The sequence below is a fragment of the Ammodytes marinus genome (genome assembly GCF_949987685.1).
Source record: "Ammodytes marinus genome assembly, chromosome: 1".
Lineage (NCBI taxonomy): Eukaryota > Metazoa > Chordata > Actinopteri > Uranoscopiformes > Ammodytidae > Ammodytes > Ammodytes marinus.
In genome coordinates, this window is record NC_137230.1 from 19,170,810 (window position 1) to 19,183,701 (window position 12,892).

The window sequence follows — 12,892 nt, forward strand, 5'->3', positions numbered from 1 at the left end:
CCTTTCCTTTTTCTTTGCACACGCTTTAAAGCATAGAACACAAACACACAAAGATACATAAATAAATGTACACATGCACGCACGCACACACACACACTCACACACACACACACACACACACACACACACACACACACACACACACACACACACACACACACACACACACACACAGGCATTTTCTCTCCTAATTAAGATGGTTTTTAGTTCTGTAGAAGTATGTCAGCCGAGCACTGTTGGCATACCTGCAGAGAGCTCCCCTAACAAGCCATGAAATGCAGGTAGAAGAGTCCACCCTTAGCCAGTGTGGCTTGAATTTGAAGCTTTTTAGCTTCATTTACACTGAACATTGGTATTTATAGCAGGTTTTGTGATCCTAATGTGCCAACTTCAAGGGGCCTGTTTTAGGGAGGGAGGTGAGGGAGCTAGAGGGTGAGCAGAACACTAATTGATGGCTCCCATTGCCAGCACTGAACCAATAAGCCTCTCCTTTCCACTTCTGATAAAGAAATAAGATGGCTCAACACCACCGGAGCACTTACTGACGTATAAACCAAAGCTGTAAATTTGACTAACAAGCTCTCCTATTTCTTTCACATCTTATTTAAAGGGGAAATGCTAATTATATTACATTCACAGCATTATTGATGTGCGAATGGCCAGAATTTGCAGAGCAAATCTGGATCCAATAAGGCATTTTGCAAGTCCATTTAGGTGTGCGGATATGTGTGTGTGTGTACACATGTGAGAGAGACAGACATAGAGAAAGAAAATATCCTTTTCTATTACAGAGAAGTCCTTCGAAACATTGTGAAGGTTTTTGTGAAAGAAAACAGACTTGGCAGGCATAGCACAGGGGGAAAAAAGTGCACAGAGTGAAGCAGTCCCTTGTTACCAGCTGAGGTTGTGTTAAGAAGAAGTTACTGTAAAATGGCAGCTAAAACTACAAAATGACCCCATTTACACTTAACCTTACTGTCGCTATTGTGCATACTTTTCTGCTAAAGTAATGAAAATAAAAACTGTTTGCTTGGGACAGAATGTACTCGTACACATCTCTGAAGAGCGACAGCAGAACAGAGCATGATATAAAGCTCAGTATAACATGTCTTTAAAACGGGCCTTTGTAGATGCCCACACAAACCTAATACTGGCCTAACCCCCCGTGATGCAGTGTCCAGCTTTTTTTTTAAGAGAGAGGGAGAAATGTGTTTTGAAAGTAGAGTGGCTTGTGGCGTCCACTGTGTGTTCTTTTAGAAGGATCAATAGCCCAGTGTGTGAGAGAGTGTCTTAAGAGCTGTTGTCTTGTGCTTTCAGCTGTGGCAGACCTGTTAGTGCTACAGAGGGGAGCTGCGCACCCCTGCCTCTGTACCACCAGTTGCCTGAGGGGGGCTTTTAGTCCAAACACAAATGTCAACCACACATAGACTATTAGTGTTTAGTGCAGTTATTAAATGGTCTTTATTTGTCCTTTAGGAGGCTAAAAGGCGTGCTTAAAGGGGACATGCGTGACAGCAGAGCAATTTGCGAGTTTGGTACCTTAGGCTCGCTCGTTGCAGACACATGAGTATAGATAAGTGTAAAAGGAGGAAAGGCTGTAATGCTCTAGTAGGGAACACTGCGTGTGTTTGTGGTTTGTGTGCACGAGTGAGTGAGTGAGTGAGTGAGTGAGTGAGTGAGTGAGTGAGTGAGTGAGTGAGTGAGTGAGTGAGTGAGTGAGTGAGTGAGTGAGTGAGTGTGTGTGTGTGTGTGTGTGTGTGCGTGTGTTTGTGGTTTGTGTGCACGAGTGAGTGTGTGTGTGTGTCTGTGTGTGCGTGTCTGTGTGTGCGTGTGTGTGTGTGGAGGAAACACAGTGGGTGAGTGTATGCTAAAAGGCACTTAGGCCATAACATATCTCACTGGGGTCTGGTAGCAGCGTTTCTGTGGTCAGAGGCTTTTTAAAAGGTTAATGTTAATCTATACCAAACAAAGCCCATGAGGAGCTTTTACAGCTGTGGACAGTTGAGTGAAATGGGCTTTGATGAAATGGTAGGTAACTAACACACTGCACGGCTCGCTGTAAATACCACAGTGAGCCAAATAAACATTGTGTCGTCTATCCTCAGTAATACACAAGACATGCCCCGTCCCTCTGAAACCCGCTGCAAGTGATCATGTAACCTTTTGTATTACAGCATGTTCCTTGTGGAACAAGTACGTAAGGGCTTTGTAGTCCAATGTGACCTGTGTGCCATATCTACATGGAAGAACGTTTTCTTTAATGCATATGAAGCAGGGGAGGCAGTGTGCTGTGGCCGTGCGCGAGGCCAGGCTTAGACGCCTGGAGAAGCAGCCGGCTTATCAAAATGAGAACATGAAAAGTCACTCGTGTTCCTGGGCCGTAAATCACGCATGGCTGTTTGTCTCCTTATCACTACAGGTGTGCCGATGCTCTCCGTCCAGCCCAAAGGGAAACAGAAGGGGTGTGCTGGCTGCAATCGCAAGATTAAAGACCGCTACCTGCTCAAGGCCCTGGACAAATACTGGCACGAGGACTGTCTCAAATGTGCTTGCTGTGACTGCCGCCTGGGGGAGGTGGGCTCCACCCTCTATACGAAAGCCAACCTCATCCTCTGTCGCAGGGACTACCTGAGGCAAGAAAGACACACATTCATCCCTCTCCACACACAACAAACACAAAAGGCCATGCTATTCCAAGGGCTGTGTGACATGACAGGATCACAAAGTTTTTATTTTTTATTTTTACCTCCTGTTACTGTTTGCTTTGCTTTCTCGGGGTGTGTTTCGTGTGGCCCCCACTTACGTACACACAGCTAAAATCATACACACAGCGTCTTTATTCTCAGATCAGTTTTACTTAGGGATATTTACATGGACAAGATGCTATGTCCATTACAAAATAAATGTTAAACTGTTACATGTTTGTCTTTGCGCTGTTCTTTTTTTTTCTTCATATTTCCATCCTTTTCTCTGTGTTTGCACGAACACATAGGGCTTCTATCATGGAGTATCACAGTTGCACCAGAGTTGTAGGCTGTGAGAAACCTTCAGGCAGGCTTGTTGCTTCATCAGTGTCTTTGGTTCTGTGTGCCCCCCCCCAAAAAAAAACCCCCCCTCTCAGATGCCCCTGCCATCTGTTTGTTAAATTAAACATGACCATTTCCTGTGCGTTAAGTCACATTCCCAATGAGATCTTAGCATTTATCTGAGAGAAAATCCCCCTGGGGCCAACTTAGAGATGCCGGTGCCCAAGGACCCCCCGTCCGCCCTAAATCTCTCTGTCCTAAGTTGCCTCCCCCCCTTGCCTTTCTCCATTTCCCTTCTGCCTACTTGTCTCTTGGCTCAATCACCGATATATCCAGCGTATTGCTGCCCACTAGGTTGTATCAGTTCATCATATTAATTGAAATGAAAAAAAGAAAAAAAATTTGTATCACTTCTTAAATCAAAAACAAAAATAACCTCAATCAACTTTGTTATCTTCTTACATCACTAATGGATCTCCATGACATCTCACTCATATCTCAGCTCTTCCTGTGACCTGGAAGGAGCCAGTGGCCCACTTGAGAGGCGCTAAGGGACGTTACGTTGAGATGGGCCATTACCATCCATCAGTTCCCACCCACGGTTAATGCTTTTAAGATGCAGTGAGAGGTCCACTAAGACCTCATGTTGCCCCCAGAAGGGGCAGATGGTGCAGATGAGGTAATAATAAATGGGCAAATGACCAAGAGAAAGCAAAAATGATGAAGCTTAGAGATTCACTTGGTAAAATACATCTGCTGAAGAGACAGCAACCCCAACCCCCAAGCCATAAGTGTTTAACTGGCACCGTGCTGGGGGAAAGGAAAAGCTTTCTGGCACTTTAGACCGGTGAGATGTAGAGGTCAGAGGAGGGATGAAAAACTGAGAATGACATGAAATCAAGAGTTAGGAATACTAAAATAGGAATAAAAAGGAGAGAGGAGGAGAGAGCTTTCTGCGCTCCTCTGTTCCCCCGGATTGCCTAATGAAATCCATCCCACTCGCCTGCTCTTCAGCCTGCGACAAATGCAGACCACTTAATGGCTAGAGATGCTTGAGATGAATTCTAGTATGGAACAAATTAAAATCCTTGCCTTGCGTACAGAGAAAAGGCAGTTGGAGGGACCAGAGTGTGAAAGAAGGTGTCACAGTCTCCATTCGGCACAAGTTTGTATTTCCTTCCTTATTTCCTGTGCAAGAAGATGAAGGCTCCCCTCACCTGCTGTAACAAAGTTAAATATGTGCACTGAATTAGCCTCCTGCATTTCCTTACAGACAAGCGGGTGGATCAAACACACTTTGCTTATTTCCCAGGGTTTGGAACCCTGCCATGCTCACATTAATTATTATAGGAGCTCCATCTGTGATTGTCCTTCAGTGGCATTAGCCAACTTTATTGAATGCACTCACGCTTTCCTGAATCTGACACATCCACACACAGAAAACTGCACACACACACACACACACACACACACACACACACACACACACACACACACACACACACACACACACCTTGAACAGCGTCCTCCCCTGCCCTCCAAACCACTGCACCAACAGAAAGTTCATTTTCTAATGTCCCTGACATTCAATTCCCTGTATCAAGAGACTGTTCTTTTTTAGCAACTTGGCCCCACTCTTTCATTATAAATGAGAATAATAGATTAATTAGGCGTTTCCTTTATGTCTAGGGCCCAGGATCTTATGACTTCACCAGAGGGTTAACAATCTAGTTATAGTGTGATCATCAGGACTTGAAGCCTGAAATCATTTAATCTTCTATTTCATATATTAGAGAGGACATAATAGTCATCCACTTATCAAAATGGGGTATAATTAACTATAAGAGGAAAATGTCTTCAAGATAATGAACATTATAAGTTATCCACAAACCGGCGAAATACCAGGGGGAAGATGATAGCTCCATCTGGATGTGACTATTTTTCAAATCTGTCCTCTCCTTACCACTTTAGCAAGTAAAACAATTGCTCTCCTCCTGTAACAGTTACCTCTTTGTATCTGGGAAGGATAGATCTGAACAAAGAGGTTTACAATTTCAAAAGGATGCAACTGTCGGGGAGGGTCAGTACATGCCATGCATGCATTAGCAGCTTTCCCTTTTATGAAATCTGACAAACCCTGCACAGGCTGGGAAGTCTCAAAGAGCTCAGAGAGCAGGTAGAAAACTTCAAGAGCCACAGCCCAATCTAAGGGGGGCAATATAGAGTGACATATGATGCACTGTAGGAGCTTTTAGGGTTTGAAGTTAACAAAGCAGAAAGTTGAAATAACTAAAGACCCTCTTTTCTCTAGAGACCCGTTACAATAACTCAATAACAGGAGAAGAAGAGCTGAGCTTCTTTACATCCACAATGTCTAACTCAGCTCCATACCACCCACATCGGCGCGCAAAGTTAGATTTCTAGCAAAACAATTGGAAATCTTTTAAGGAGTATAGCAGGTAGGAAGCAGGGATCTGGCAGGATCCCTTTACGTAAGGATAATTTGTGTAAAGGATGGCATGAGAAATTATATTGTTAATTTCCGAACTTAAGCTTTTGAGCTACCAAAAATAAATGGTTTATACTTACTTGGAAAGAACTTTAAAATCTATAATCCATTTAAATAAACCACAAGAGTGTCTATTTTAAGAGGACCTTTGTGCTTCATACCCTATTACAATGTCAATGATGGACAAAATTCATTGGACCCTGTGTGTTATGAGCAGTCATGAATATGCAATACCCTTATATTTTCCAAAACTCACCATTCACATTCTATTTAAATGCTTAAAAAGCTGTTTTTTTCCCACTTTCCTTTCAAGAATATTGCTTCATCTAATCCAAATGACCAGGGAAATTGAACTGCACTCCTACAATACAGGACATATGTCAGAACAATACGCAGGAAATCTGCAGAAAATAGTCCATTCAAACAAAAAAAGTCCATTGAAAATTAAATGAATTAATGCTTTTCAAAGGTAATCCACAACTTATGTTCTTTGGAACTACTGTTTGTGCTGTGAAGCATATCAGGTTTATGCGTAAAATTAAATAAATAACCAATGTGTTTCTTGTGTGTGTATATTGTGTATGGTTTCTTATGGAATAATGTATTACAGTCACCGTCTTCATAGGCTAACTAGATGACATTAGCTAAGTTGTTTAAAGATGTGTTAACCACATCAAAAGATAGATGTGCAAACCTGATCGGTCCATTCATGCGCTGGCTCGTAGTTTGCTTTCAAAAGCTCAAATGGGTTTTATTGTGCCTGATCTATTTTACTTTATGCATCTCACTTCTTCCTGTTTGTGGTAATATGTTTATTTCAGCTGACATCAAATCCCTTCAGCTTTACATTTGCCTCTTGATCATGTGTTGGTGTGAAACATTCATTGCTCGCTATGCGCAGCTCCACTTCAGCTGTTACTCATGAGACTGCTGCAGTGGCGGTTCAACTCCGGTTACTTTTAGCTTCATAAGAGCAGGAAGCGAAGAGTGTAATGTGTTTGAACAGTTTTCTCAGGCTGTAATCTCCTTTTAGCACGAGGAGCCCAATTAAGTCATATGTTGATGCCACGTTATAACCCAGACACATCAATTGTTGGCTGAAGAACTGTGTGAATAGGTCACAGCCATATCCAGCCCACTTTCTTACACTCCAACTCTTCATGTTCATGGTGAAGATGAAGATGCGGTCTGTGTGATATCAAATCAAGAAGCGGAAAAAGCAAATCAGGTTGGCATGGAATAAGTGGATCTCTTTATGATTTTAGGAAAATCAGGGTGATTTAGAGGGACCAGTGTCAGTTAAGAGAATATGCCATGGTACTATTGCTTAATTTGAACTGTACTTCCAAAATAATAAGTCTGAGCTATCAACTCAACAGCCATAGTTTGAAAGATGTATTTACCAGGGCGGGAGGGTCTGCAAGCTTTTTGTTATACAACGTGGATTTGGTAGTCTCCAATCCCAATACAATCATATGAAAAAGTTTGGGAACCCCTCTCAGCCGGCATTATAATTGACTCTGCTTTCACAAAAAAAATATAAAAGTGGTATGTCTTTAATTTACCAGGAACAGCTAAGTACTGGGATGTTTTCCAAACAAAGATTTTTTGAAAAGCAGTATTTGGTTGTATGAAATAAAATAAAATGTGAAAAACTGGCTGTGCAAAAATATGGGTACCCTTGTGGTTTTGTTGATTTGAATGCCTGTAACAGCATGTAAAACTGATGAATTTAAACACAAAGTTGGTTGGATTATGTTGTTAAGCCTTGAACCTCATAGAAATGTCTGTTTAATCATGAGAAAATGTATTTTAGGTGCCTAAATGCAAGTTGCACTTCTCTTTGACTCTCTGCTGAAGTGAGACGGAATGGGATCATCAAAACTGCTCCCAAAAGATCTTAAAAACAAAGATTATTCATTGTCATGGTTTAGGGGAAGGCTACAAGAAGCTTTCCCAAAGGTTTCAATTGTCAATTTCTACTGTAAGGAACGTTGTCAGGGAATGGAAGGACACAGGCACAGTTGCAGTTAAACCCAGGTCTAGCAGACCAAGAAAAAAACAGGAGCGGCATAGGTGGAGGATTGTGAGAATGGTTGCACACAACCCACAGATCACCTCCAAAGACCTGCAAGAACATCTGGCTGCAGATTGTGTATCTGTACATGGTTCAACAAATCAGTGCAATTTGCACCAAAACATCTGTATGGCCAGGTGATGAGAAGGAAGCCCTTTCTGTGCCCACGCCACAGATACAGTTGCATGGAGTATGCAAAAGCTCATTTAGACAAGCCAGATTCATATTGGAAGAATGCTTTGGACTGATGAGACAAAAATTAAGTTATTTGGTCTTTATAAAAAGCAGATGTTTTGGTGCAAATTGCGCTGAATTATTGAACGATGTACAGATACACAATCTGCAGCCAGATGTTCTTGCAGGTCTTTGGAGGTGATCTGTGGGTTGTGTGCAACCATTCTCACAATCCTCCACCTATGCCGCTCCTGTTTTTTTCTTGGTCTGCCATGCCTGGGTTTAACTGCCACTGTGCCTGTGTCCTTCCATTTCCTGACAACGTTCCCTACAGTCGAAATTGACAATTGAAACCTTTGGGAAAGCTTCTTGTAGCCTTCCCCTAAACCATGACAATGAACAATCTTTGTTTTTCAGATCTTTTGGGAGCTGTTTTGATGATCCCATTCTGTCTCACTTCAGCAGAGAGTCAAAGAGAAGTGCAACTTGCATTTAGGCACCTAAAATACATTTTCTCATGATTAAACAGACATTTCTATGAGGTTCAAGGCTTAACAACATAATCCAACCAACTTTGTGTTTAAAGTCATCAGTTTTACATGCTGTTACAGGCATAAAAATCAACAAAACCACATTTTTGCACAGCCAGTTTTTCACATTTTATTTTATTTCATACAACCAAATACTGCTTTTCAAAAAATCTTTGTTTGGAAAACATCCCAGTACTTAGCTGTTCCTGGTAAATTAAAGACATACCACTTTTATATTTTTTTTGTGAAAGCAGAGTCAATTATAATGCCGGCTGAGAGGGGTTCCCAAACTTTTTCATATGACTGTATAAGATATTTCATCATCAGGGCTATTTTCTTAGACTTGACAAACCCTCTCCTGAGCCACATGAGACATCAACTTTGTTTCCCCCAGGCTGAGCAGTACTGGACAAGTACAAGTACTCTTAGTTTGATGTGTAAAATGTAAAATCTCAAAAACAGTTTTTTAATATACTTCTCTTCTCTTTTGTTTGTGTGTTGGCTTTATTCATACATCTGTTTTTAATTTGCTTGTGTACTAATTGTATTGTAAAGTGTCTTTCAGTACATTGAAAAGGACTATGTAAAATAAATGTATTATTATTATTATTATTATTATTATTATTATTATATCTAGAGTAGCTGGGCTTGATGCGGAGGTGAGATGATAAAAAAAAATGTCTTTAATAATAAAGTAAAAAAGAGGTTATGCCCAAAGTTGTTGGATGATTTGTTTGTAGGGAATATACAGTAGATGTAGCTAATGAAGATGTGCATGTCAGACTCTGTAAGTGGCCGGGGCTTTTCAGGCTCTCTCATAGCCTTGGTTCACTGAAGGGTGAGGACAAGACATCATCGGACCCCTTTGGTCCACTATAGAGCTAAAAGGTCTGGTGAAACCTTGACCACAGCCTGTCACTTGACTGTCATGTGGACACATGATGTGTGAGGCAGTGGGTTATATTCAGATGAGGACAACCTTGGGTGAATAGTTTAAATAATTAACCTTCAATTCACCAAGTTTCAAAGCCAAGACATTTTGAATCAATGTGCAATATTGTATTTTACTTGAGGTGAATGGAAAAAACCTAGTTTTAAAAAAGGTCTCAGTGGAGAAACAACTTATTTGTGTTACAGAGTGTCTGTTGCAGATGTCTAACTGTACGAGGACATGCAGTATTTACTGAAACAGTAACCAGTTGTAACAATGTCTCTGTTTAACACGGTGTGAATCCCTCTCATGGAACATAACAACCTTTCTCCCTGTGTTTCCGTCTCTCCTGCTCCTCTGGGGCAGTTGCTCCTTATTAGAAACAGGGCTGCTGGATAGACGTTTTCTATAACAAGGTGAAAGCAACTGAATGGGACTAGCATAAACGAGGCAGCATATCAACACTGTGTCTCCTCTGTCTGAGCCCGACATGTTTGGGGAAAAGTGTTAAACATACTGTTGGATTGGCAATCTGCTGTTGCCTTATCCCCTCTTGCAAAGCTGTGAAACAGCCTTTTCTGCTCCCGCAGAATACATAAATCTATCTCTGCTTCAGAATCTCCAAATTAAACATAGGGGCAGGCGCTTGGAAAATGAAAATGTAAATCCGACAGGGGAAAAGCATGTGAGGTTCTTTTGCTTTGAGGAGACAAGAGATCTTCACCAGTGCCTCCTTGCTCTGTTTGTGACTTTTATCATTTGGCTCCTATCTAATAAGCCTAAACAAGCAGCAGCAGGGTTTGAGCAGTGTGTTGCTTCACTGTGAAACGTTTAGTTAACTCTTGGAGGTTACATCTCCCTTTATTATTGTCTCAGGCTACTCTCTGACTGAAAGCAGAAGTGGAGGACGGCAGGGAAAGGACTGAGCCAGAGAATCCTCGTAACAGAAATCTTTTGAACTCTTGACTACATTATAGACCGTCTCCTCTTGTTTAAAAATCCAGATGGCTTTGGTTGGAGATAAAGTCATTGGGTATTTCAGTTATGGGAGGAGAAGAAAACTTTCAACAACTGAAATGGTTTGCTTCAGATCTGTTTTCATTGCTTTTGTAATGTGCAAGGGAGGAATTCTTTGAAGAATGAGATGAAAACCATGTGACCATTTTAATTAGATCATTAGCCAACAATTAAGATCTGTGTTTGTGACTCTCATTAACAAAAATACCAAGTGGGTGACAAAGAACATTTGCACATTACATTCATCTTTTATTGCATCAAGGTAAAGGTTTTAAAAAAATATATTTTTATTCTCATCTTTTGATTTTATTTTATTTATGTACTTATTTGACTTTATGGAAGAAAAAAAGTTAAAGGGAAGGTGGGTTAATCTTTGTCTGTGCTCTCGTCTTTCAGGCTCTTTGGTACAACGGGGAACTGTGCAGCCTGCAGTAAACTGATCCCAGCCTTTGAAATGGTGATGAGAGCCAGAGATAATGTTTACCATTTGGACTGTTTTGCCTGTCAGCTTTGTAACCAGAGGTAAGAATGGAGGATCATAACTACACAATATCGACTGAAAAAGCTCTGCTAATTATGTTTTACTGTGACATGCTGCCAGTAGATTTTCCTTTTTTTTGTGGCTAGCTCTGTAAATATTGTAATCCAGAGGGATGTCAAATTAGCTGTAGTTCTCGATGTTTGAGAGCTTCAAAGTCCTCCAGAGGTGTGTTGCTGCATAAGGGAGAACAGGCCTAAACAGGTGTTGCCCAAATGCTGTTGCCCTAATTTTTTTTTTATGAAGTTGGAGTGAGCACAAAGCCTACGGTATGGTGCACATACAATATGACATACTTAAATATTGCTTTTTCCCATTAATATACTGTCAGAAATGGCACAACTCTGGGTGCAGAATGTTAGCATGCTTGTCAGGGGTGCTATGACCCTGTTCGTCCAAACAGCACAAGCCCATTAACCTTCCGCAGAGCAGATTCAGTTACCATAGTGAACACCTGCTGTAAGGGAATTATGACTGCAGTCTCTCTTCTCAGCTGGCAGACATGAAGTCAGGTCTCATCTGGCACACTATAGCCATGGCTGTTTAACCAGCCTGGCTCATTACTACAACCAAGCTACGCTGGGCTATATTCTTATCTGCACTCCCCTTCAGTCATATTATGGAGCAGTGTCCAATGTGTCACGCAAACAGACTGCAGCATAGAGAAGAACATCAGTAGGCCAGACTGCTATGTGCTATTTTCCCTTTTCAATTGACTTTATAGGAAAAACCTTCTCAAGCTCCTGTAGCTGGTGTGTGAAAAGCTAACCCTGTGGCAGAGTTACCTTGGAAACTCTTGTGGTGCCAGCGCCTTTTTTTGCCAGGCCGAGGGGAGTTGACCTGCCTTTCATTGGGAGCCAGAGCTCATGTCTGCTTGCTTTGAAATTATAGGCTTTTTTAATCTACTTTTATTTGAAGCCACACATTTATGATGACCATCAAAGCAGGCTTTGATTCTGACGAGGCACGGTGTCAGCGTGCATCAGGTAAAACATCTCAAACCAAATGTGGACAATCAAACAGAATCATCATTACCTGCTGATCTTGAATGCAACATTTTCACTGCCAGAGCAGAGACAGCCACTCAACACACACACACACACACACACACACACACACACACACACACACACACACACACACACACACACACACACACACACACACACACACACACACACACACACACACACACACACGCACACACACACACACGCGCGCACACACACACACACACACACACTACACTTTATCATAATTCCAACAACCATTTTCTTTGTGTTTGTAACAACTGTTTTGCTTTGTTTTTCTCTGCCAACAGGTTTTGCGTGGGGGACAAGTTTTTCCTAAAAAACAACATGATTTTGTGTCAAATGGACTATGAGGAGGGCCAGCTGAATGGGAGCTTTGAGACACAGGTTCAATAGTTGGAACCTCGTGGCAGCAACAATCAGCTCTACACTTTACACACAAGATGGATGTTCTGCTGCACTTGGAAAAAAGACAAGCGTCTGTCTGCTTGCCTGCAATACTTTTTAAGACCCCTTTATCAGTCCCTAAGGACTATTGTAAATGTTCAACTTTTTGCCCCTCCCACACCCCAACACTGAGCAGTTACAAATTTTGATGTACAGTTGTGCCTGCTTAGCTGAGCACTGTATTGCTTGTATGTTTTGTGAGATTTGTTTCCGGATTGTTTTCTTTTCCTTTTCGAAATGGTTCATTGGAGGGTATGTACAGTCTGTTTTCTCTGTATATATAAACTGGAACATTTATTTTATGAAATGTAATGCAATTTTATTACTAGTGTGAATTAAAGATTCTTAAATGTTCATAGTGAGTTTTTTCTCTTGTACCAGAACCAAAGTTGTTGGAGGAGGTTAGCCCATGTGTTGATATGTAATCATGACTCCAAAAACTGCAGTGCTTGAAAAGGCCTTGCAAGTGAAAAATATATTTGAAGGGTCTTCTTCAAAACATGATGCAACAAAACAAGTTTTATTACATTTTTCAGAGTTCTGATGGAATTAGTAATGCTGTTTAAAATGAACAAAATAAGATTTTATTTGGAATAAAATAATTCTTCTCCA

General features: G+C 41.2%; 1 protein-coding gene across 1 annotated transcript in view; it reads left to right on the top strand.

Moving 5' to 3' along the window:
• Positions 1–12,634, top strand: part of lmo1 (LIM domain only 1) — a 31,035-nt gene extending 18,401 nt beyond the window's left edge. Inside the window, exons 2-4 of the mRNA XM_080033198.1 lie at positions 2,420–2,633; positions 10,661–10,786; positions 12,124–12,634. Coding sequence (XP_079889324.1) covers positions 2,420–2,633; positions 10,661–10,786; positions 12,124–12,229 — 446 coding nt within the window. The 3' untranslated portion in view covers positions 12,230–12,634. The remainder of the gene's footprint in view (positions 1–2,419; positions 2,634–10,660; positions 10,787–12,123) is intronic.
• The last annotated feature ends 258 nt before the right edge of the window (positions 12,635–12,892 follow it).